Genomic DNA, 24803 nt, shown 5'->3' with positions numbered 1-24803 from the left:
CAGCATTCTAGTTTAGAACTGTACAGATTACAAATGTGGTATGAAATTTCACATGATGCATAAAGTAAAATATTTAAGAAGGATAACAAGCATGTCACTTGACCTGCATTCCAGCTGTGAAGATCTGCTGGGGACTCTCTTAGAGGTTATGCTTTAAAAAACCCCAAAACTATCCCTGTGACTCACAGAATGTTTTAAAGATAGTGCCAGCCACTGCTGAGCCAGCCCAATGAACAGACACAGCACAGTAAATGAAATGCAGCAAACAGGTACTTTGTGCTGTGCATAAGGACAATTAAAACGTCTATTAGAAACCGTGGGGTTATGGGAAATTAACATTTGCCAAACAGAACACCAAGTTATTAGGAAAAGCAATGTTAGTTTCCACATTTTTAAGGGAATATTATAAAGAGTAGTTTAAAAACTACAGAGCATTTCACAGACCATTTAAAGTTACTACCGTTTTATAGTTCTGCTGACAATTGTGCACCGTACTAACATTTGTGCAGGCAGTAGATGATCCCATGCAATGTTTCAAAACTAAGAGCTAAGTTATGTAACTGATTCACAGCATTACGTTTCTCCAAATTACTGAATTGCTAGCTAATGAGTAAAACCTATTGCTACCTAATGTGGAAGCCCTACCACAGTTGATCGTGGACCTACAGATAAATTGTAAAAGTTAGAAGTTCCGAGTCTCACGGTAAGCAGAGCATGCCCATCCTGGGAGGGATGACAATTTAGGATTGAGTGGCTCTCCCATGCCAGCAGGATGTAAAATGACTAAAACTCAGGGTCTCATTCTGCAGTTTCATGCATGATGACACAGCTTTGCACCCACATGGAGCCGTACTGGCCTTTAACAGGAGTTTGAAGGATCAGGCCCTCAGGCAGTACAATTACGGCAGGGTTTGCTATCAGCAGCTAAGGCCCAGTGCACAAGGGCTATGGGTAAAGAAGAAAGAAGAAAAGAGGGAAAAAATTACATTTTCAAATTTTTTGACATAGTTGTAGGTAAGGATGTCAGCTTCCTGGAGATCAACATCTGGATCCAGTGGTTCTCCTACTAAAGTCTTCCAGAAGGAGGGTAAGAGATCTAGTGGAAGAGGAACGTCGGCTCTAACTGCAATGCCCAGCAGATGTCCAAAGAAATGAAGCAACTGCTCTTCCGCATAGGTGATAGGACTAGGTGTCAGAATATACTTCCCCTTAATAAAACAAACACAAGCGTTGAATGATTAGAGAAAATGCCAGAGATGAATATTTTCAGGAAGTAAGAATTGGCAGGTAAGAGGTTTTCAGCCACACTGAAGCCTCGTTAGTTGCCTGGAACAGAGTTTCTCAAAGCACTGGGCCCGAAGATGCATAAATGTTTGCCCTTAACAACACATTGGGGTGTTAAAGGGGGCTCTGCTTTGAAAAGTTTGGGAAATGCTGGCCTAGTTTTTTTGTATTAGCTTTAATAGTTTAAGGTCTAAAGCATGTAGGTCAGTGGTCCCCAACCTTTTTGTCTGGCACGAGCATACGCCGAAATGCCGCCAAATTTCAGCGGCATTTTGGCAGCAACGCGTCTCGATGACGCCTCTTGTCGGCGGCGAGCGGCGTCATCGAGAGGCGTCACCACCGAAATGCCGCTGAAATTCGGCGGCATTTCAGCGGATGCTTGACGGCCGGCCAGGATGCAGGCCCACCCACAGGCACCATGTTGGGGACTCCTGATGTAGGTGGTAGACAGCCCTGTGGTCGTTTGCATACAGAATTGGATTGTGTTTCTGTTTATGCAGTCTGCTCTGCCCCACCTCAGCAGCACCGCGGGGAAGGAACCATGATTCAGTGACTGAGCTCTCTGGGACAGGGACCATGTCTTGTCTTGTTTCTGTAAAATGTCTAGCGTACAAAATGAGGGCCAAATTCCAGTACCCTCACTCACACGGAGTTGGGTCTTACTCCACAAGTAGCACTGATTTCAGGGAGGACACTTGTGGAGTAAGAGTGGCAGACTCTGGCCCATAAATAACTTCTCATGAAGAAATACAAGGGACACTCTTGAAATCAAACACTTTAAAGGGTGCTTTGGAGGAGATGAGCTTTGTTCTCAGGTCAGAACTACAGCATGTAGCAGACAGACAAGCACCTTACTTCTTGTGGCTATTTTCTAGACACCATGCAGGGGAATTCACCTACACATTCCCTCCAGTCATTAATGGGAGTTGTATGGCTAACTCCCACATGCATCACTTTGAAAACCCCCCTAGTTGTCAGCAATTGAGAGCATTCTAATCCTGCCCTAGTCATTGAGTGCTGATAGCAACTGTGTCCTTAGTAAGAGTAAAGCACTTGTCTATCAATTTGCCCTGGGGATATCGTACCTTATTCTTATTGACTGCAGAGCTGGGGCACAGCAAGAGCAGGGAAAGCGAGGAGCTCTGTAACTCCTTACAGACCTGCCACAGGAAGTGACGGAACGAACCACCTGAAAGAAGAGGCAACACTTTCACTCGACGGGTACGTCTACACTACCAGCTGGATCGGCAGGTAGCGATCGATCTGTCGGGGATCGATTTATCGCGGGTAGTCCCTGATCGCTCTCCTGTCGACTGCTGAACTCCAGCAGTGCGAGAGGTGGAAGCAAAGTCGACAGGGGAGCTGCAGCCGTCAATCCAGCGCCGTGAGGATACAAAGTAAGTCATTTTAATTCGATCTAAGATAAGTCGACTTCAGCAACGCTATTCTCGTAGCTGAAGTTGTGTATCTTAGATCGATCCCCCCCACAGTGTAGACCAGGCCTAACAAACCACACAGCCCTTCTGGCCTCGCTCCTGTTGCCTTCTTGTCCACTATCCCCCTGAAATCAACATGTAACTCCAATTTCTACAGGTGAAACATGTTTCATTGTGTGTAGGTGGATAACCAAGAGTGGGAAGATGGCAGCCACCCCTAACCTGTTCATATGCATGTCTGCACTGCTGTTTAACTGCAGAAGAGAATATTCAGTGGATTGATTTCCACTGCATTCTCAAGTAATGGTCTTGTCTTCAACCGCTAGTTGTTTATTTAAGGTTATCTGGAGAGATGCAATACCTTTGTTATTCTGCTTAGACTTCAAGGAGAATTCATAACCTTCTTAAGATGCAGCAAACAGTCCTGTGGCATCTTATAGACTAACAGATTTATTTGAGCATAAGCTTTTGTGGGTAAAAACCCCACTCCTGGTTGTTTTTGTGGATACAGATTAACACAGCTACCCCTCTGATACATCATATTTTCATAGTGACGGAACATGCAGTGTACTCACAATATAGTTAAATGCAATGGGGAAATACTGCTAGAATCTTAAAGCAAACCAAGTTAAGTATGCATCACCTTAATCTATTTACAGGTATTGTTAGTCATCATAACTGTGTGTCTTAAAAAGGAAAGATGGATCTAATACTTTGAGGGGATACTTAAAACAGCCTTTTAATGACATTGCTGTGCACCTCCAATAACTTCCTGCCATTTGATAGAATCAAATAGTCAGTAGTGGGGAAAGTGTTAACTAGAATTTCCATTTTTCCATCTCCCGTGCTACATCCTGTCATTAACGTCCTAAGACAACCCATTAGAATCAGTACATGGAGACTGCACCAATCTAGCAAACAGGAATGGATTTTCTTTTCTCAGTTTGTTCTTTAAATCTCCCTTGCAGTTGCATATACCCTGAGGATGGCAACAAATCAGTAAAACAGGAAACTTTCTCCTGGCTCTTATACCAGTATCTCTTGGAGATGCCACCCAACAGTACGTAGCACTGGGGAAAGTTCTCTAAGCCAAAGTTTAGTGATGAAGTCATTTAGATAAGCCTCTCCCTAAAGTCAGTATGTTCAGAAAACTAGTTGGCCTCAGATATGATGTTTCCCCAATTTCTTTCTAGCATAAGAATAAAGCATACCAGGGACTAGCATTTCATGTCTCCAAAGAAAGATCTGTACTATAAAGCAGATTATATAAATTAAATATAAATGTCTACTCAGATAAACCTAACAACTATCTGATAGCTTAGACCCCAAACTTAGCTTTTGTTTTTCCCCTTCAAAAAAGTGGAAACTTTATGAAAATGAACTTTTTTTTTTTTAAATTGGCTTAATTTAAATCTTTCCCTTGAAGTTCTGCAACTCAGCTATTGTAACATGGGGTTAATCAAAAAAACCAAAAAGTGAACCTGACCAGTGTTCTCTCACTGTCCCAGCCAAGTTGCACTCAAAAATCAAACACAAAGGAGACATATCACACACAGTCAGTCGTTATTTAACAAAAAAAGAGTTCTTACCTAACAAATGTTCTTTTAAGTAGAGCATTACTATAGTGTCATTAGGGATCTGTCCCTATACTACTTATTCAGTCTAAACAGTCATTAACTTTTATGGAAGCTGGTCCTAGTAAAGAGGACAAGCTCAAGTCCTCTCTAGCATCAGTTCTGCCTGCCTTCTTTGGGTACATTCTGATCAACATGCCCAATGCTGCGTGTCACTACTATTCTGTAAGACTGTAACTTACTTGTTCCATGAACCTCCTCTCCAATGAAGCGAATGTTAAAGGCGTATGTGGGATCACCACCACTGGCTAGTTTAACACAGAGCTGAGAGGATGGCACACAGGCTAGCTGCCTAGCTGCCTGGCAGAAGTAGGAATTCTCTGAAGAACGGATCTCCCCTATTTAAAAGAAACATTTTTAAAAACTGAATCTACTTTGAGTATTTTGTGTTCATAAGCGAGTGAGCTTGGTTATCTTAAGACCAATTTGAAATCATAGGCAGTAAATGAAAATGAATTTGAGAGAGAATAAATCATGCACATACCTCCCACTATTTCTAATGGATCCAGTGTGATTTCTGGAGCTGCATGATCTGCTGTTCTTTGCACAGTGGCATTCAGCACTCGATTCATTACAGTCACTTTTGTGTCATAAAAGATTAAACCTAAATAAAGATAGACATTTTTATGTCTACAATTGGTCCTTCGGTAATTTTATTTCCTGAAATAGTCTGATGAACAACATTTTGGGACTGATTTAATCTTCTGTAAGCCTCAGTCTAAGAGCTGGCCAACCCAAACAAACCTTTGGACACTTTTTGTATTCAGAGTTAATATTTATTGGAAGACACATGTCAAGTAAGTACTTATCATGATATTTCTGTACAACAGATTTCTTATATTAGATGAGTATTTCCTGTCAGCCAAACCATAAGTTGCGTAAATAATATAGAAAAGCACATTTCTAAATAGTTTTCTGAAATCTGGCATGCTCTGAGGGTGATACTAATGACAAGATATAAATAAGTGTGTCGCATGGCACCCCAAATCCAGACGCTACACACAGACAGAGACTGTGAACACTCAACTTTCATACCTTAGGTTTGCAAGTGCTCTTTTCTGGTTGGGTAGAAGCAAAGACCCAGCATCAGCTATTTCTTCAGAGTAAATGAAATGATTGATCTGGCTAGGGTAGCCTAAATCTTTTACTCATTTTATGATTATTGGAGATTCTCATGAAGGCTTCGATCTTTGTAAACCTATCACTTCTGTGGCAGTTAGGAGGCTCACCAGTTCTGGAGCCTTAACTATATTGTATGCTCCTGTGACTAACATATCATTTCCGTCTTATGGTTATTTATATTGCGGTAGCACATGGAATCCCCAAGCAGGACAAACATCGGTCCATTGTGCTAGGTATTATACACAAACAGAACAGCCTGTCTCCTACCCCCAAACCTCACAATCTAAATATTTATGTTTGCAGTGAAATACAGCAGCCTCCTCATTACAGCAATTCCTGTTGTGTTTTCAGGGTACTTCAGCAAGGTCATTTGAAACATAGCACTGCCCTGGTTGGTTCTCCCTTACTCATGTGCTCACGTTGTTCTCAGACCGTCATTCCATTCAGTCAGCATACTGGGTTAGCTGGTTGAGAAGCGAAGTCAAGGAGCTTTTGTCAGTATGGTGATCAGCTCTCTATCTCCCCACAAAGTTCTCCGATTTCCGAGGTAAGTGTGGATTAATATTTTCTCCTATCTGTACCAATTAGAGAACCCCCAAAACATGCTAACTTCCCCCAAGCATCAGACATTCACAGAACTCATGCAGTCCTAGAGACACTGACCTTTGGCCTCTTGCAATAATGCAGCAATACTATTAGTGTACATTTCTGTCTGTCGCAGCTCCACCAGTGGTAAGAAGAAGGTCTCCAGCATGGTGTTCAGAGACTGAAGCAGTGCAAAACGCAGACGTAGACTTTCAATGGGAACATCTAAGATGGGGAAAAAGTTCAGAAACAGAGAGGTAAAGCACAGGACAGGAGTCCCCAAACTCATCACACCAGCACCCATTCTGGCATAGTGACCTAGTGACCACAGACTGCATGGGCCCTGCAGAACGAACGACCCTCATGTCCATTAGAGGCAGCCCCCGCAGGGTCGGGTAGAGACATACTGACAGGGTTTTGTGTGGGGGAAGCCTGCACTGCCATTGCTTATGCTGTTCCTTTTCTGTGGTGACCCAGAGGACTTCAGTTTCCAGGGCTGTCAATTCAGTGGTGAATTCACAGCCCTTCACTCAGTGTTTCACACTCAGTCCATTAGCAATCTATAATCACGAACTGAAGAGGAATACAAGTGTATGAAGTAATAACTAGAAACCCCCCAATTTGTGCATACTCAGCAGACAAGAGACTCTGGGATCAGCTGCGTCAGCTGGATCCAAGTAAACTTCATGTGGGTGCAGTCGTGCTGGGGTAATTGCAAGATGGCGGCAGAGTCGGTTGATGTACTGCACAAGGGCTACGTCCATTTCCAAAGTCCACTTCCGGGATGCTTTCTGAGCATGTCTCGTGTCAATGCAGGCACACCTGAAGAACAAGGGGATTAGAACTGCTACATGCAAATGCTCCCCTGGACTGTATTAACCATGAAGCCAGGTGGCTTTAGGTCTCTCCCTTTCACTAAGTACAAATCCTGTAGCCTAGAGATTAGGATGCTTCAGCTATGAGGGAGAACGAATCATTATCATCCCCCCTTACCTGACTTTCATTACCTGCCTACTAGGCTTACTGCACTGGGCACTCTCTACTCTGAGCTCTTAAGCAGACAAGGGAGTGGGATATAGCAGGCAGGCAATTTGCAGCTCAATACCAGGGAACAGGATCAATCCATTTAAGAGATTTCTCTGCTTTGAAATGGTAACAGGGAAGAAAGTAACATGATGACTAAACATTCTACACTGAACTGGCTCCTTCAAAACAAGTGGAGAAATCTACCGAAGCAGTTTCAATACCATGATGCACAGAATGCAGGCTGGATGTGCACGAAGCCAGAGAAGGTCAGTTTAGGCAACAGCTGGCAGAGCAGTTTTTGACAGATCAGTTTATTAGGGATTTTGGAAGTAAGAGGGACAAAATGAATTAATTTTGTTTAAACCAGGTTTCCACAATTCAGATGCGATCCTCCTAGCTAGCATGTGTGAGCCAGGAACATCATCCTGGCAGCTGAATATAAATCAAGTCCCTTAAGTAACATTCTAAGAAACTATTTAACAATTCTAGGTTGAGGCATTGTAGCTATGTCCAGAAGTGTACTGAATGTTAACAAGTTTCAGACTACCTGTAGTACAACTGATCCATTCCAAACACCTTCAGATTAAGCACTGAATTCTGTACCACTTTTACAAAACATGTATCGCACCTGTCGAAATGAAGATCATATCCACAGGACAAAATAGCTCTCCAGACACTACGGATGTCCTGTTTGGCTCTATCAACAACAAATCTGTGAAATCCATCGAGTGTCAAATACTTCTCTTCTGGAACTGACAGCAGAGACATAAGTATCAAACAATTAGTAATTTACCAGAAAAAAAAGGTATATCAGGCAGGCTTATTTCCAGAGTGTTTGCTTTTGTCTGGCTACCCTCAACTCACAGCCGAAACTTAAGCTACCTGCCTGCTTCCCACTGGCCTTGTCCTCTCCACAAGGGACAACTCCAAGACAGCCTTTCCCAGAAGAAAATCTGAAAACATCAGGGTTGCTAGGGTTTAATCTGGTGTTCATTTCTCCCTTATTAATGACTTCACCCCTGCAACTCCAACAAGGAGCATTTCTGCCTGAGAGGGAGCTCTATGCTAGCTCTCTTATAACCTGACCATGTGTTTCCAAAAGTGAACGGTGGAGCCACAGAATGAACCCTCATTCTCAAGCCTTGCTGGCCCGGGAGTGGAATATCAAGTGAGAGCCTTGCACACCATTTCCCTGCCTGGCGGTACCAGACCCGAGATTGCCAAGCTAGCTACGCAGCATTTCTGAAGCTTTTATTTCAGATTAATAGATTACAAAAGTCTTACTACAAAGAAACCAATTCCACACGAAAACTGAGGAATACAAACACAGGGCAAGTCTCATTGTTCAATCACATTCTGTCTCCATTACACATTGCCTTTATACCCTAAGCTCTTTGGACTCAGAGGAAAACTAGTTTCCTGCCCCAAGTGCTTAGTATGCCGCTGGAGTTATAATAATAATCATATGCCAAGTTCTACCCTCATTTACCTCAGGGACTCCAGATTCACACTGACATAAGTGAGAGTGGAAATTGGACCAACATTTGCCATTAGTTTAATATTTTAGACAACATGTAAATTAACCTCATTTAAAAAAAAGACAAGTGGTCTTTCATTTTTAGTCTAGAAAACCTGGCCAATTGACATGTCTGGAATCTTTACCCTTTGATAGATAGCTTGTTTTCAGAGATAAAGGAATGAGAAGAATTTCCAAACAGCCCCTACCTTCTTGTTTCTTTGTAGGAGACTTCTCTGGGTCCTTCTCATCAGGTTTGCCCTTCTCTGGAGATTTTGGCTTTACAGTAGGTTTTTTCTCACTTAAAGCTGTTCTGCTGTGGGACAGAAACATTTTGATGGTTAGAAAGGACATTTCCTTAAATGACTGAGTGTAGTATCAGTCTACAATATGAAATATTGTTTAACGTAATAAATGATTTATGCCCTCAAAGTCATGAGTTAGTTTAGGTCACCTCTTGATTTTTTTAATTTTCTTTTAAAATCATTTTCTGCATACCAGTATGTCAGAACACCGAAACGGAAAAGCCAGCTGTTTTATGACTGCAGAAAAGTTCAAGGCACTAACCTGACATTATTGAGCACAGACTTTTCCTTTGCAGGTGGTTTAGTAACCGGACGTTTGGAGCTCACAACTTTCACTGGATGTTGCTCTTTGCCTGCCTTGTTATACTTGCCCTTGTCAAACTTAGGCTTGGGGACACCGTATTTCCTTAAGATCTTCCAAAAGAGAAATGAATGATTAGCCAATATTTTCAAATTACACCAGGAGAGTAATTAAAGAGGTGTTTTATATACAGCTACCTGAGTGAGTTGGTCCTCCAGCACCTTCTTTGGTGGGCGGACATTTGTGAAGAAGACATGGAGAAGGTTTCCAGGAGTCTGGGAATTTATTTGCTCTTTGCTCAGATAAATATCAGCAACTTTAATGGGTTTTGCTGGAGTTAGGCTCAGCGTTTGTTCAGAGTGAACACAGCTCTTAAATATTTCTGAGAGGACTTCTCGAGCACCTGGGACCAATTTCTCACCTAGTACAAAAAATTGCAGTACAGTACAAATCCAACATAAAAAGAGAGTTTAGAGTTAAGATACTGGGAAGATGTGTTTCTATTCATCCACTATATTATTAAAAAAACCTTGTGCTCTAAAATACTAGACAGCAAATAATTTAGAAAACAGTACACAAAGCAGTCATGACATTTTCAAAGTTAAATTTATTATACTGCAGACAGTGCCTTCCATTTATTTTGATCTAATACGTTAGTGTAATTTACACAATAGTGTTTATGTCAATAATTGAATTAATTGTTCTCTGAGGCCAATCCCCCGCCTCCCGATTAATCTTTTCTCTCCCTCTTTTGGGCCCCATCCAACTGATATAATTTTCTATAGCTTTCTATGATTTGATTCAAGAGGTTTTGATCACAGTGTTAGAATAAAATTAACCATTGACTGATGTAAGTCGAAGACTATGAGTAAAATTCTGCTCAGTTACTCTGGATTTGCCCCAGCATAACTCCGTTCAAGTCAAGGAACAGTTTGGTCTAATAATATTTGTAAATGAGTTAAAAATCACAATTTTTTTTCCTGTGGACTATTAAATAAGTTAATCATGAATAATATTTTATTTACTATCTGACCAGCTTTAGCGATTGTTGAATGTGCTAATTGTCACAAATCCCCTCCCCCTAATCTATTGGCAAGTAATTTATACGATAACAATTTTTTCCATTGTCAGTCTGTCAATGAATGATTCTGGATTTACACCAGCATAAGTGAGAAGAACGTGACCACTGCATAAAACCTGGAAACAAGGTATTTACCAATATGAAAGATACACACCTTTTATCGATTTATCATTAAAATAGTCTTCTAGGACTGGGCTCCCTTGCGTATCAAATAAACTCTGATTTACAGTAGATACAGTTAAAATCTCCTCAGTTGACATTTCCATTAGTTCATCTTCACCGTCCAGACTTGACAAACCAATCAGATCACTACTGTTAAATAAACTGGCTCGGATTTTCTCTATTTTAGCTCGTGACCTTATCTGCATAAATAATGAAAGTAGTTACAAGGAATTCTGATGGGGAACAAATTATCTGTCATTTATATTGGTTAAGTCTTGCATTCTCTTTTCTTGCAGAGGTTTAATGTTACACGTGCTACATTAATCCTCTGATACCAGAATTCAGATTTACCTGGCAATACATCCACTCTAGGAAGTGGGTTCTTTGAAACCACCACACCCTGGGTTAATTACACAGGCCTCTGAGCAATGACTATTCCATTTCTTAAGTTTGGAGGCAACTCTCAGAAGCCTTGAGATAAGAAAATATTAATTGTAGATCAGCTTGAAGGTTTCACGGTCACCTGCAGTTCTCAACTGTGCAGTAATTAGAAAATATCTACATAAAATTGGCCCTTGGAACCAGAGCTATTGTTCCATCTCCCTAACTTTCTTGGAAGCTGTGAATTTCAGTAAAGCATCATTATTGGAGTAGCTACAGACCAGCTGTAGGGTTCAACATGATTATGTTACCAATTTCCTTGTACAAGGTCTATTGCTTGTTTGTTTCATTGTTAATATCTTTGGCTCAATTAAAAATTAAGACAGCTGAATACATTCCTTTGGAGAAAACTATATTTCCTTCTGTAAGAGGAGCTGAAACACAAGCCTAATTCTGAAGCTGCAACAAACTTGAGGCAGATGTTACTGAAAGCATCTGGAAGCCTGGGGGGGATTTTTCAAATGTGGGATTTAGGAGCACTAGACTTTCAATAGCATTTGCAGTCCTTTGGAAAGGAGAATTTTAAACAAGCAGATGTTAGCCCAAGTATGTCATACTTTTGGCAACAAAGTTCAAAACCATTCAATGTCAAACCATAAAACTGATGGAATCAAGTACATTCTTAAAGTCTACGAAAGTAACAGACTCTAAAAACCCACAATGACTCTACACTGTTGCATTCAGAAAGGATGTTGATTTTAAAGGTTCTGATAAAGGCAAGAGAAAGTGTTTAGAGTCACTGCACTGTGATCCCTGGGGCAAATCTGAAGATAATTTTAGTACAAGAAAACACAGCCATCCAATTCTAATTGGAATGTGTTTTATGCTGTGTCTTAGTTAGACAGCATCATTTGTGCTGAACTATTCCTTGTTTACAGTACCTGCCACTCTGCATCCAACATACAAAAGTGATTTATTCAAGTTGTAGTATTACCCCCCCCCCATGAGTCTACATGGAAAGGAAACACCCTCTTTGGCCCCGTGAGTCACCCCCACAGTGAGGTGTAGAGAGAAGTGAGAAACAAGATTTGTTTTGTTTTTGAGTTTGGGGGAAGATGGTTACTAGAATTGACATCATTCATTTAGGACAAAATCTGACCTGACTGCTGCAAGAAAGGGGAGCTACAAATGAATCCCTCACTGCCTGAAAGCTGTTACCTCCACTACTGCAAAACCCTTGATTGGCCGTGACATCAGTGGCTGGTTGTCCAGTGACGTGACAGTGTACATTGATCCAACATCAGATACAGACGCTGTTTCTACATTGTCAAGTGGTTCCCCAAGACTGCCAAGGCTGCCAAGGCTTCCAGTGCTGCAAAGTGAAAGATCTAAACTCTCCTGGCTGGAAACAACATGTGGCTCTAGCAGTCCTGGTGGAATGGCCAACTCCAGTGAAGCTTGAAACTGGTCTACAGAAATATCACTAATTGTCCGAGAGATACCCTGCGAGCTGCAGAGGGAGGCCTGGCTTGTCGAGGCTGAGGCACTAACACTCATGGCAGGTGTGACGCTGCTAGAACTGCTGATATCGAGACTGTCTGCACTACTAGATACAGTTGCTTTTTCCAATTCAGTCCTACATTCTCCTCCTCCTGCTTTGTCCTTGATTTTTTTGGGGTCCTCTTCCTGCAAAGGGATGTAGATTTCATCTTTGAAGACTCCACCATGTGCGTTACATGCCTTCCGGATTGCACTTCTGACAATACCCTCCTCTAAGTGAGTTGGTATTCCAGAAATCACAAGTAACCGACTATGAGCTGTTGCACCCACTAGTGCCTGGCAAGCATCAGCTACAGCATCATTTGTCACACCTAGCCCTTGTGGATCCTTTTTAGTTAGGTGTCTGAGAATTATAAGTAAGGTCAGTGCTCTATGAAACCATAACATATCCTCGGGTTTGCTTCCTCCTATATTGAGAATTGCAGTGTCAGTCTCAGCAGCTTGGGATGAAGACCGTTTACCTGAAGACGATGTCTTTTCCCGCTTCATTTTGACCTTTTTCCTCTTTGACAGGAGGCTTGGGCTTTGGGGCGTCTGCCCCGGAGAAGATGAAGAGGAGGAAGATGAATCACTAAGATTTGGGGCATTTGTGGATGACATTACACTAGCTGTTACACTCATGTTGATTGGCAGAGTCACTTCTGCTACAGCTAGACAGCCTTCCATCAGAGCGTGAAAGTAGGTTGAAAATCTTCCCTGGTCAGCCGCTCCCACACCAGAGCCACCACATGCATTTCCAGACACCCAGTTTTGAGTTTCTTCATCGTATAGTTTGTGCAGTTCTGACTGAAGAGCCATAAGCATGGCTAGACAGGGATTTAGCTGAAGTGCAATGGAAGAAGACAACCCTGCTGGGTTCTTTTTCTGTTCCAGATTGTGAATTTTGCGAAGCAACTCTCCCAAGAGATGAAATATCAGTTCCTTCACACAAGCTGCCATGTCTGTCGTCCAGAGAAAGTTCCCTACGTATGGAAGACAGACAGACAGGGGAATCAGATTTATTCCAATGTGACTGGCTTTATTACATTAATTATGACAATACCATTCAATGGGTGTAAAATCAAGCGAGGCCACTTACAAATCCATGGGGACATTCTTCCCACAGAGAATCTTCTCGCAACCAACAAATACATAATACTAGAAGGTCCTATGGCAAAACAAACCTACATTTTGCATCACTCAAGTTCAGCAGGCTTTAAATGCAGCACCTTCATTAAAATTAAAAAATGCAAGAATGCAACCTGATCAATGGGCCTGTGTTTGCTGTAATGTGATGGATGTCTCCACATTTTCAGTTTTTGTTATACTCCAGATTTTTCAATTCACCACACAAAATTGCATCACAAGAAGCTGTCAGGGGAAGCTGGAGGTACTGGCAGCTGAGTAGGGATAACTGGAGCTTTGTGGCATTTGGGGAAGTGTTGGAGAGCTTTGTGATTATGGGCAAGGCTACAGTGTTCACAGTAATCGTTAATTTTAATAAAGTGTGTGAAACCTGCAGTGATGACTCCTGTGAGCCTGGCTCGCTGCTCTGGGCGTTATGACCTGGCCCATAGGGTCACAATGCCACTCCATTTTGGTGCATACACCTGGCTGGCGATGGAAATGGAGGGGTGGATGTGCCAAACCTGAGTGGCGCTGTGACCTAGTGCACAGGGTTACCATGCCCCAGGCAGGATGCAGGGCCCGGTCCAGCCCAGCAGGACAGGAGCTGCCACTGCAGGAGGAGGGAGCGGTGGGCTCACGCTCCAACAACCTCACGTCTCTCTGATTTTTTCATGACTCTGGGTTTCTCCCTCTTGCACCTCTACTGTGAAATTGACTAAAAATTTGAATGAAAAATCATAGATTTAATTTTGGGAGAAGACCATGACCTGGATATTTTCTTAAAATGATCAGTAGAGAAGCAGTTAGCGTTTATAGAATTTGCCATCTTTAAGGTTTCATAGTTAATAAAAGGAGATAAATACAAGTTCTATAAACTGCCATATTCATGATTTTAAGCCTTCTGGAAACTTAGGAGGACAGCACTATAGCAGTTTACACTCTATTTAGATTTACAAAATTGTTTTCACAACCGTGCATGCTAGATTTTTTTAAATGAAAGCTCAGAATGGAGGCTTCTGTGGCAAAAAGTTGGCTGCAGTACTGGAGAATACACAGGGTCCTGGTTACTACGTAACATTGTCAACACATCCTTGCACTGATGAGATAAGGGGTAAAATTTTCAAAAGCTCTTAAGTGACTCCTAAGTCTCATTTTCAAAAGTGATTCAGGCACTTAGGTGCTCTTGAATATTTTACCCAATGTACTTAATAGATATCAGCTGGAAAATCTTCATGTGATTTTTCTAGTACTGAGTTTATTTTAGAATTTGGCATTATTAAACCATGTGAATGCACACTATTTTAGAGTTTAAAAACCATAAATCCCATCATAATTACTAAAGAAAGCTTAAATACTGTATTTTTTTCTTTCTGAACATTCCAGTTGATTAGCTGTTTCATTGGTAATTAAATACTCGAGAAATGCTGTACTCTCACCTAAAAGTTCCACCATTTGCAAGAGAACTGAAGCAGGGATAGTATCCAGCTCATCTTCTGATTTCACATCACCATCCTCTGATTTCCAAGTTAATAGCTGTTCTGTAAACGCCAGAGCCAGAGGGAATTCAAGTGGAAGAGAGTGCAAAACTAAGACAGCTCCAGGAGGGGGGGATACTCCTTAAACAAGATGACAGAGGAATTCCCATTATAATTCTATAAACTAGAACGCAACAACTGTGTCAAGAAAAAGCAACGTCTTATTATGCTAGGTTCAAACATTGTTTTCAATTTTTCTAAGCTCAAGTGTTTGTTAAGTGAGGTAGTTCGTTAAATCGACTAATCCTCTCATTAAACAGAAATGAAAAGACAGAAAAGGAAAATATTAAGTTAATGTTGTAGCCCAGGGAAGCCTGAGCAGGAGCCAGAATTTACCAATGTACATTGCCAAAGAGCCACAGTAGTATGTCAGCAGGCCTCCATCAGCTCCCCTCCTCCACTCCCAGTGCCTCCAGCCCACCTGCAGATCAGCGCCCTCCCCCTCCTTCCCTGCACCTCCTGATCAGCTGTTTCGTGGTGTGCAGGAGGCTTGGGGGTGGGGGAGGAGCGAGGGCACGGCAGGCTCAGAGGAGGGAGTGGAAGGGGTGAAGTAGGGGCAGGGCCTGTGGCAGAACCATGGGTTGAGCAGTGAGCACAAACACCCCCACCCACCTCTGGCACATTGGAAAGTTGGTGCCTGTGGCTCCAGCCCCGGAGTCGGTGCCTATACAAGGAGCCGCACATTAAGTTCTGAAGAGCCGCATGTGGCTCTGGAGCCACAGGTTGGCCACCCCTGATGTAGCCAATGGTTTCCTGAATATTGGCAGGACATTAGTGCTACTGCAAAATGGAATACGAGGAACCACAGTGACCAGGAGTGGTGAAACTTTGAAGAATTTATTGAAAGAAAACTTGTTCCTGTTCTTGCCCTCTCTTCCCCCGCCCCCATTATTATAAACAAATCAAGCTATTTCTTCTACAGGCTGGAGGGAAGAAGGAATGTTATTTCTACTGAAATATATTCAAGGGGCCCTGATCCTACAGTGATGAGGCCCAGCCATATAACTATCTACATAGATAAAACTAGGCTAAAATGTGGGATCTCAATAAAGCACCAACCTGGGGCAATGGTTCAGGACTGAACTTAGCAGAACAAGTGCTGCCTGCTCAGTCACCGGTCCCAATTCCTGCAGTGTGCAGAGGGGAGACCCCCCTGAAAACGCTAAGTATTGACTGACTTCTGAGAACTGATGAGATTGCAGTGTGAGGGGGTGTAAGTTTAGAACTGCCCATACAATGTCAAGCCTGGCCTGTTTCGTTCGTGACGGTATATTCCTATTGCCTGGTATTTTCTGATATCTTCATAGCATAGTACCCACGTGAACAGAATGTAGGTTTAGTACTGCCTGGGGAAACTGAGAAATAAGGTGATTTAGCCTGTCCTCATTTTGAAAATACTAAGAACATTTACCTAATTTGATGTGGACCTTGTCAGTGGAGATAATCACTGAAGGATACTGATTGGTTGTTGGGGGTGGTGTCAAGCCTGTGTTGGTTGGAGAGGCATCCCGAGGGTAACATACCGCCTCAGTTAGGTTTAACTGACCGTTCCTTTTTATTTTATGACCAAGACCATAGACAAACACTCGAGCCCAAGGAGCCTTATACAGGGAGGAGCTGGAAAATAACCAGAAAACAAATTAATTAATTAATTCATTAATTAAAATTCATAAAAACCCAAACTTAAAAAGGACACAATCAAAGGGTACTTCATATCCTTCTGCACTATCATCCCCCACCTCTCCAAGATAAATCCTTGGAAAGCTTTGTGTTGAAAAATGAACACAAGCATTACACAGAATTCCCAAAGAAGTCTTAGAGAGAGGCAGATCACAACCCAGGCCCAGCAGCCTACATAGGGGCTCTTTATAACTGGTTGCTCTCCCCGTTCCTTAATAACTTACTCTTTGCGGAATCCAGACTGACTTTCCTTACAGGACACAACTACAAAAGCAGCCCCAGGAAAATTAACATCCATATTGACTTTGGACTCTGAAATAGTGAACTCTTCAGCGGGGAATTGTTCTGGTGCAGTCTGTAAAATGACATTTAACAATGAAAGTCTCGGAGAAGCAAAGCAATAAGCCAAAAGCCCTTCCTTGCCCCTTATTTTACAGCTAAAAATAGTACTGCAGAGTAGTTAGATAACTTGAGACCATTCGTTTCAGTACTACACAGGCTATCCCCCTGCACGTGTTCACATGACCAGACAGCACTGCAGTGTGTGCAGAGAAACACTGCACTACGATTAACAGTATTATGTATTTAAGGACAGCAATAACTGATGTAAAAATATTCTGGCAAGAAGAAAGGCAATCTCTCTAGAGGAAAAAGATAAATTCACATTTTCTTTACATTACTATAAACATTTTGAAAGCATCAAAAAATAACATTTACCTGCAAGAAGGAACAGATTTGTTTAGTTAGTTCTAACAGACTCTCCTCTCCTTGATGTAGTGTCCGAGTGATGGCTACAGTCAGCCACTCCCTGATTTGCTGTGAATTGCCCTGGTAGAAAAGGTCTGTGGCAGAACAGTTCTGGGAATGTATACAATGCTGTAGGGACTGGGCCAAAAGAATAGAACTTGAACTGATTGTTCCATCTGTAAAGAACAAATGCAATACACTGCATATTTTGGAAGATCTCTGAACTTGTAAGTATTCAGTCAAAGAAACTCTCAGATCACAAGCCTTTATAGCTGCATTCCTGCCCAAGTGCAAGTCCTCCCAAGGTTTAGCAGTATAAGGAATTCTTCCAGGGCCAAACCTGTGCCCCTGACACTACTGATACAGAACTGAATGGAGGGTCAAAGGCCTGGTCTCATTCTGTCCAAGCATTATTCCAATCTTTACATGGATTCCCCCAGGAAGAAAAGCAGTGGAAGGGCTCCGGGACCACCCAACTGTGCCCCATCCTGGAAGCAGTCAGATAGCTCCCCACCCCACCGGTCAGATATGGAGACATTGCTTTTCCCAATGCCGCATGATGGCCAAGGAGACAGAAGGGGCCGAGTAGCCCCAGTTTGAGGGGTTCTTTGAGGCTGTACAATGTGTACATGGCGCTTGAGATTTTCCCCCCGCTTATTCGATGAGATGAAACGGGGAGAAGTGGTGTCCCTGACCTCAAGCTTCTCCCACCCACAAACAAGCTATTTTTAGAGGGCTCCCTATCACTGCCTCCCTTACAGACTGCTGCTGTCTACTAAGTTACTGCAGGACCTATGGAGGGCTAATTTGCAGTGCATGGCAGCACTAGACAAAGCAATTCCTACAGAGCCTGTTTGCAGAAATCCCGCTCAGCGAGGTGCAATTATACACATTAACATGATGCAAATTCCTCACAGGTTAGCTAAACAAGGCCAGAAATGAAAAAAAAAATATTGCTAAAAAGGCAGGAGAAGCAAGGAAGTATGGAGGGAGGGTGTGTGCTTAATTACAAGTATTTAAATTGTAATCTAGAAAAGGATCCCAAAGCCATGCAATTCCTCAAAATACTCTGTACGCTGCAGAGGAGTCACACATGATGCAGCCTCTGAGAGAGCTAGTCCAGTCTCAGAATGATTTGGGGGAGAGATCTTCAAGTGCTTTAGATTAATTTTGGGTATTAACCACCTATTTTTAGCTACTTTTTACTTCCTCCTAAGTGCCCTGCCATGTTGTATGCATCTCTTAGCATGCATAATGGCATCTGACAGGTTGATTTCCACCACTAACACACAGTTAATTTAACCCAAGATCTTTTCCCAGAATTTGGCCACATGCATTCTCTTAGACTCATGAGTCATTAGCTATCAGATTCATAAAACGCGACAAAGAGTCCTGTGGCACGTTATAGACTAATACCCATGAAAGCTTATGCTCCAATATATCTGTTAGTCTATAAGGTGCCACAGGACTCTGTCGCTTTTTACAGATCCAAACTAACACAGCTACCCCTCTGATACTTGTCAGATTCATGACTCTGTTAGGAAAAGAATGAACTGTTCTGTATAACTGGAGACGAGTTGAATTTTGAAATTGAAGTGACCCAATGGCAGCTATATACCTATACTGAATTCAAACTGTACAACGTTTTCAGTTTCTCACAAGTATCGTACAAACGAAAAGAAGAATAGCAACATATTAAATGGAATCTTTTTGGGGGAGGAATAAGGAGGGAGAATTTCTTCCTACAGCTTACTTTTCATGAGATCATTAATGAACATTTGCAATGAACACTCCTCAGTTTAGCCCAGAATTTACTTAACTGCTTTTACATGGTGATTAGCCCTTTGTCTACCTGCTCATGAATCTAGTAAGAGATTGCTTATTTCATATGTTCATGCAAGTTTGAAAAACTTAATTTAAAAACAATAGCACTTAATGGCTTCATGAAACAAATTGAAAATTGTCAGTTTCAAGAAACTCCTAAACTTAATCAGTCTCTCACACAGTTCTTTGTAAGCACACACACTGCTATACTACGGTATCAAACGCAAATGAGCTGCTGCATTTTTCAAGTATTATTTTACCAGGAAGGGGTGGTGCAAGAAGTTGGTTGGACAGCAGCTGCAGGTGCTCCAGGGTGATATCACGGATAGCAGGAATATGAAATAGACGAGTAAACATATGTGGAGATTTGGGGGCAAAAATATTGAGGAGAGCCATGCGGCAGTACAACCGCGCAAGTGAGGCTTCACATCGCAAAAGTTCTCTATAAAAAAGCGAGAAACAGAGTTAATTAAAATAGGAACTCTACCTAGCAGCTTGATTTTTGGACCCAAAACAGACGTATGAACTTAAAAACAGCAATAACTTATTAAGTAGAGCCAAATCTTCCTTATTCACTTTGGAAAGCAAATCACTAGTGACTGAATAGGTAGGTTCTATATGAGAAACTCTAAAACTTCTCACTACTGCTTATCCAGTGTTTGGGCACCAGCAGGCCACAAGTTTAAAACCTCTATGGTGCTCTTCATAGTCGTGGGGGCCCACATGTACGGATCTGATGACAGGAACAGAGCTCCCTTTACTCGTAACTCTGAGACAAGGGCAGTGAACAAACACTCTTCTCATCTCTAGAAAGAGATGAAGTGATCAGTGCCTCAGTTTTAGTTAAAGATCTGATGGCCGTTTCTGGCAAGGTAAGGGTATAAATTCTTCCTACCTAAAATTCCCTTTGCTTTCAGTTGGGACCCCAGATACGTTAGGGATCTTCCACTAGTGGTCTTTGCTTTTACAACTTGGTCCTTCACGTTATGAGTTCAATCCTGTGAAGTGCCCTGAGGTCCCAATGAAGTCAGTAGGAATGTGAAGTGTTCAGAATCACACAAGACTGAGCACATAGATGATAAACAGAAATTACCACCATCGCAGTAAGTGACTAGACTAGACAAGATGTTTTTGCCCCTGCCAGAGCTAAATATTTATGAATAATTTAGAGATCATTCTTGTTTTAATAATGCCCTAATAAGATCATCGTAACTCCTTTTATAAAAAGATGATCTAGCCAATACTATGTGGAGATCCAATGACCTCTTTTTAGGTCTAAACCTAGTGAGTGTACTAAGAAGGTGTTCAGAAGTTTACTTGAAATCTACTATTTAATGCAAAGCTGCAGTAAGTAATTAATTTTACCATATGAAACACTGTACGTTCATCCAAGTAATAAACATGGAAATACTGATATATTATGCGCTTTAAGTACACTAAATTAATTTCTTATTTACCTGTGAATTTGGATGTTTGTATTATCCAGAGTAACCAATCCATTTGTTGCAGTCCTCCTATAGCCAGCCGGCGGCCTTTCTAACATGTCAATAGGATACCAGTATCTTACCAACACACCTTCACTTCTGAGATAAGTCTCTACTTGCACCAATTCATTTACCTGAAATGTCAAACACAACGCCATCAATACACTGGACACATCTTTACTCAAAGAGCAGAAAACAGCATCTTACATGAACTAACATGTTTTACCATGTAGATCAGAGAAAAATGCTGTAAACCCATTAAAAAACTTAAATATAGCTTTACTCACTGAATCAACATCCAGAACAACACCATGGAGACCAAATGTCTTCAGCATCCCACGAATAGCAAATTTAGGTAAAGCCGTTCCCACAGCATTGCTGGCCACGTTGTTACTGTCTGGGGAGCGAGTCACTACTGTGAGGCCTGGAAACAAAGGAATAACATGTCTTCAAAACATCATTTACAATGAGAAGGTCCTGAATAAACTGACAGTATACACAAGCTGACTCCTACCACCCAGAGTCCGATAGACTAATCTTTGGCTCAGAATGCACAGGCTGTAGCCTTAGCACACCCGATTCTGCTATTTGGTGGGTTGTTTAACATTTTCACTTTGTGCACAGCACATATATTGACAAGTGATTCACTTTTAAAAATGTTATTAAAAAGGTAAAACAAAAGCAGTGATTTAACCCCTCCAGTTCTATCCATTTATTGAACTAAAAGAGTTGCAGCCTTAATTCAACCAAATAATGATTTTGTCCTGTATGCACCAAGGTCAAAGGGTGTTCAGTCCTAATTTTTCTCCTACTGGCAAATGAAGATTGAAATAGACATACCTTTCCGAACTTTATCAATAGTGAATTTATTTGCTTCATCTTTGATATCCTCAATGGTAGGAAGATAGAGGTCTCTTGGGATACCACCATTTTCCTCATAAAGGAATTCTACTGTTTGTCGGGCTATATCGACCATTCCTGATAAACAGAATAGCATCTGGATTAGACGCTGGCCTTGGTCTTGTAACAAACCACACAATCTAACAAATACATTAAAACATAGTCTCATCTACTCATTACAAGCCAGATTCCGCCACCTCACTCGTCACTTTGGATAAGAGATAGCAAATCTGGTCTAAAGTCTAGCACTCAAAAAGTCTAAATCAATATCATACTGATTTCTGGAGAACATTTATAGAGCTAATCTGTTTCAGGAAAGAAGTTTGTTTACTACTGATAACTATTTCACCCTTAAACTAAATGTTTACCTGCAGACTATAAGCAGAGATTGGCAACCTTTGGCAAGCAGCTCGCCAGGGTAAGCCCCCTGCTGGGCTTGGCTGGTTTGTTTACCTGCTGCGTCCACAGGTTTGGCCGATTGCAGCTCCCACTGGCTGCAGTTCGCCGTTCCAGGCCAATGGGGGCTGCAGGAAGCGACGTGGGCCGAGGGATGTGCTGGCCGTCGCTTCCAGCAGCTCCCATTGGCCTGGAGCAGCGAACTGCAGCCACTGGGAGCCATGATCGGCTGAATCTGCAGCTGCGGCAGGTATACAAACCGGCTCGGCCAGTCAGGGACTTTCCCTGCACAAGCGACAGACCAAGTTTGGGAACCACCAGATTAGAATAATCACGAAACAAACTAAGACAGACCATTATAAAGGGAAAACCACAGCACAGGAGCTTGTTTTGATTTTATCAGAACAGAAATGTTTACCTACTGAATAGTTCACGACTTTTTTTTTTTAAGCAATGTTTTATTTTAATCTGCATGAAGAAGTGACTAGAAACCTCAGTCTCAGGCGACTAGGAACAAAGACATACTCAGTCACTCACATGCTAGCTGCTGGATAAACTTAGACCTACCAAGTGCAATTAACTTGTGAGTGGCAATGAAATAAAAAAAATGACCGTCTAAAGCACCGAGAAGAAAGACTTATTTACAAAGCACATTTGTCATGGAATATTCAGGCTGATTGGTCCCCCATACATAAGCTATGGGAGAAGGCTGTTGACTCTCCTGCTGAGCAAATAATTGCACGTGAGGCAGAGCTGCCAAACTTGTACTGAAGTTGTACTGAAATGAAAAGTCTTTCTGCAACATTCCACTGTGTCCAAATCACTAGTTTATCAACATGGAAGAAGACACATCTTGGGAAAAACCCTAACACTACAGCTATAAAAATAAAATGAATTAGCATCCATCTGACAGAGGTTACCCTTTGCCAATAGCTTCTGAATAGCAAGTAAAATCAAGTATCAAAAGCAGATATACCATCAGGAGTTCATGAAAACTGTGCAGCATTTTGTCCTTAACCAAGTAATTTTGATTAAAAGAACTTCGAGAGAAAAGTAAATGAAAAAATCTCTGATAATACAAGATTATACAACTAAAATAATCTGTCATAAAAGAGAGAAATTAAGGTACCAACAATAACATTAATTTTACTGTTCAAAAAGAGCCAAATTAAGCCCTGAGGTTCCCATCTTTGCCTGGCTACGGTTTCCTGAAGAACCAGGTTAACACGTCAGCAGCCCGTATCTTTATATTGTAATGGTTAGATCTTTGCAATGAAAAATGTAGAACCCTTTTTTCAAATGAAAGTAGTGACTCTGTTGAATACAGTAGAATGTAGCAAAAAATGCTAAACTCCCCTTAAATAATGTAATACATTATTATTATTATTATTGCTGCTGCATTTGTGACCTTTTGTGCCTGGTGCTAAAGCCTGGTTCAGGTTTTTTTGTGGGGAGATTTCAATGTGGTACTTACACAAACTCCCTCTTACAGGTTGTCCCATCAGCCCCTATTCCTTGCCCAACTATCTCATAAGGGGGTAGAATGTTATTAAGCTCTATTAAATGCTAAAAAGCTGCCAACCATTTCAATCATCTATAACCTTTCTTCTTTCTAAGAACTCCCTCACAAGTTTCATCTTTCAATCAGTATTGATGTAGATGTGTCTAAAAAGTGTGTTTAGGCGGCTTTTTAAAATTCAAACTACTACATGTTTTTCTGTTCTCATAGAGTCGTAGCTCATAACCTAAAAAACAGAAAAGATTTTGCAGAAACTTTCCAAAATCTTCTACCCCTCCCCCCAAAAAATATCTCACTTTTGAGCAGAAACCATGCTTGGAAAATATTTCCCCAAAAGAAGAATGTTTCTATAAGTTACAAGCGTTTGAAAAACAGAACACAAACTGTTTTGCAGCCTTGACTCTAGTAGGTGCAACAAGACCAATCCAGCTCCTCCAGTTTCATTCCTGCACCTGTTATATGCCACATACAATTATGACCGTAGAAAAAAACATTTGACAGTCATACCTAGCTGTAAAGCCCCTTTAATCTGGTCTAGACCAGATTTCCTCTCAGCTTCATTGCGAAACCGTCTTCTAATTGTAGGGAAAACTTTAGTCTCCCAGGCTTTAACCAACAGAGCATAGTGATCCTCCTGGGAAGAGAAGTCAAACAAAAAACAAATGGCATTTAGAACAAGAGATTTAATGGAAATTCTGGTTTCTCAAAGAAAAAAATCAGTCTTTAAATACAAGATTTATAGTTAGAGAGCAGCTTTTTAACATGTGAGGTGTCCCATCTTCCTTACCCGGGGGACGTCATCATCGTCATCATCATCGCTTTCGTCGTCTGCAATAGCAGGAGGATGTGGATCTGGGCCTGATGTGAAGAAGTTCTCATAGCTGAGTTCCATTTTATAATGACAAGAAGTATCACTGTCATACTCTGCAACCAACCACATTGAAATAATGAACTCCCAATCATTACTAGACATGCTAAAATATTTCATGCAGTTCTTCAGATATGCTGCATTCTGTGGTCTCTCTCCAATCAACTGGTGGAAGTTACTTAATGCATTTTGACATAGTATAGCACATTGAGTAACTCAATAAAGTGAAGCCTCTGACTACATTCAGAGCCCTAATAAAATAATTTTTCATTATGGTTACTTTAATTCAGAACAAATTGAATGCTTTATTCTATATAATGTAAAAGAAATATAACTGATTTTTAGACTGC

At 41.5% G+C, this 24803-nt stretch overlaps 1 protein-coding gene across 1 annotated transcript in view; it reads right to left on the bottom strand.

Annotated features, from left to right (window-relative positions):
- HECTD4 (HECT domain E3 ubiquitin protein ligase 4) overlaps nt 1-24803 on the bottom strand; it is a 110373-nt gene that overhangs the window by 5439 nt on the left and 80131 nt on the right. Inside the window, 22 exon segments of the mRNA XM_030582336.1 lie at nt 987-1208; nt 2370-2473; nt 4537-4692; nt 4839-4958; nt 6140-6286; nt 6693-6883; nt 7716-7839; nt 8813-8919; nt 9171-9322; nt 9407-9630; nt 10445-10652; nt 12052-13355; nt 14937-15116; nt 16447-16652; nt 16940-17070; nt 17433-17638; nt 19547-19728; nt 20744-20904; nt 21058-21194; nt 21611-21748; nt 24093-24219; nt 24373-24509. Of these exon segments, the coding sequence (XP_030438196.1) occupies nt 987-1208; nt 2370-2473; nt 4537-4692; nt 4839-4958; nt 6140-6286; nt 6693-6883; nt 7716-7839; nt 8813-8919; nt 9171-9322; nt 9407-9630; nt 10445-10652; nt 12052-13355; nt 14937-15116; nt 16447-16652; nt 16940-17070; nt 17433-17638; nt 19547-19728; nt 20744-20904; nt 21058-21194; nt 21611-21748; nt 24093-24219; nt 24373-24509 (4664 nt within the window).

Source organism: Gopherus evgoodei, chromosome 13, assembly GCF_007399415.2.
Source record: "Gopherus evgoodei ecotype Sinaloan lineage chromosome 13, rGopEvg1_v1.p, whole genome shotgun sequence".
Taxonomy (NCBI): domain Eukaryota; kingdom Metazoa; phylum Chordata; order Testudines; family Testudinidae; genus Gopherus; species Gopherus evgoodei.
This window is presented reverse-complemented; position numbering and strand designations above follow the sequence as displayed.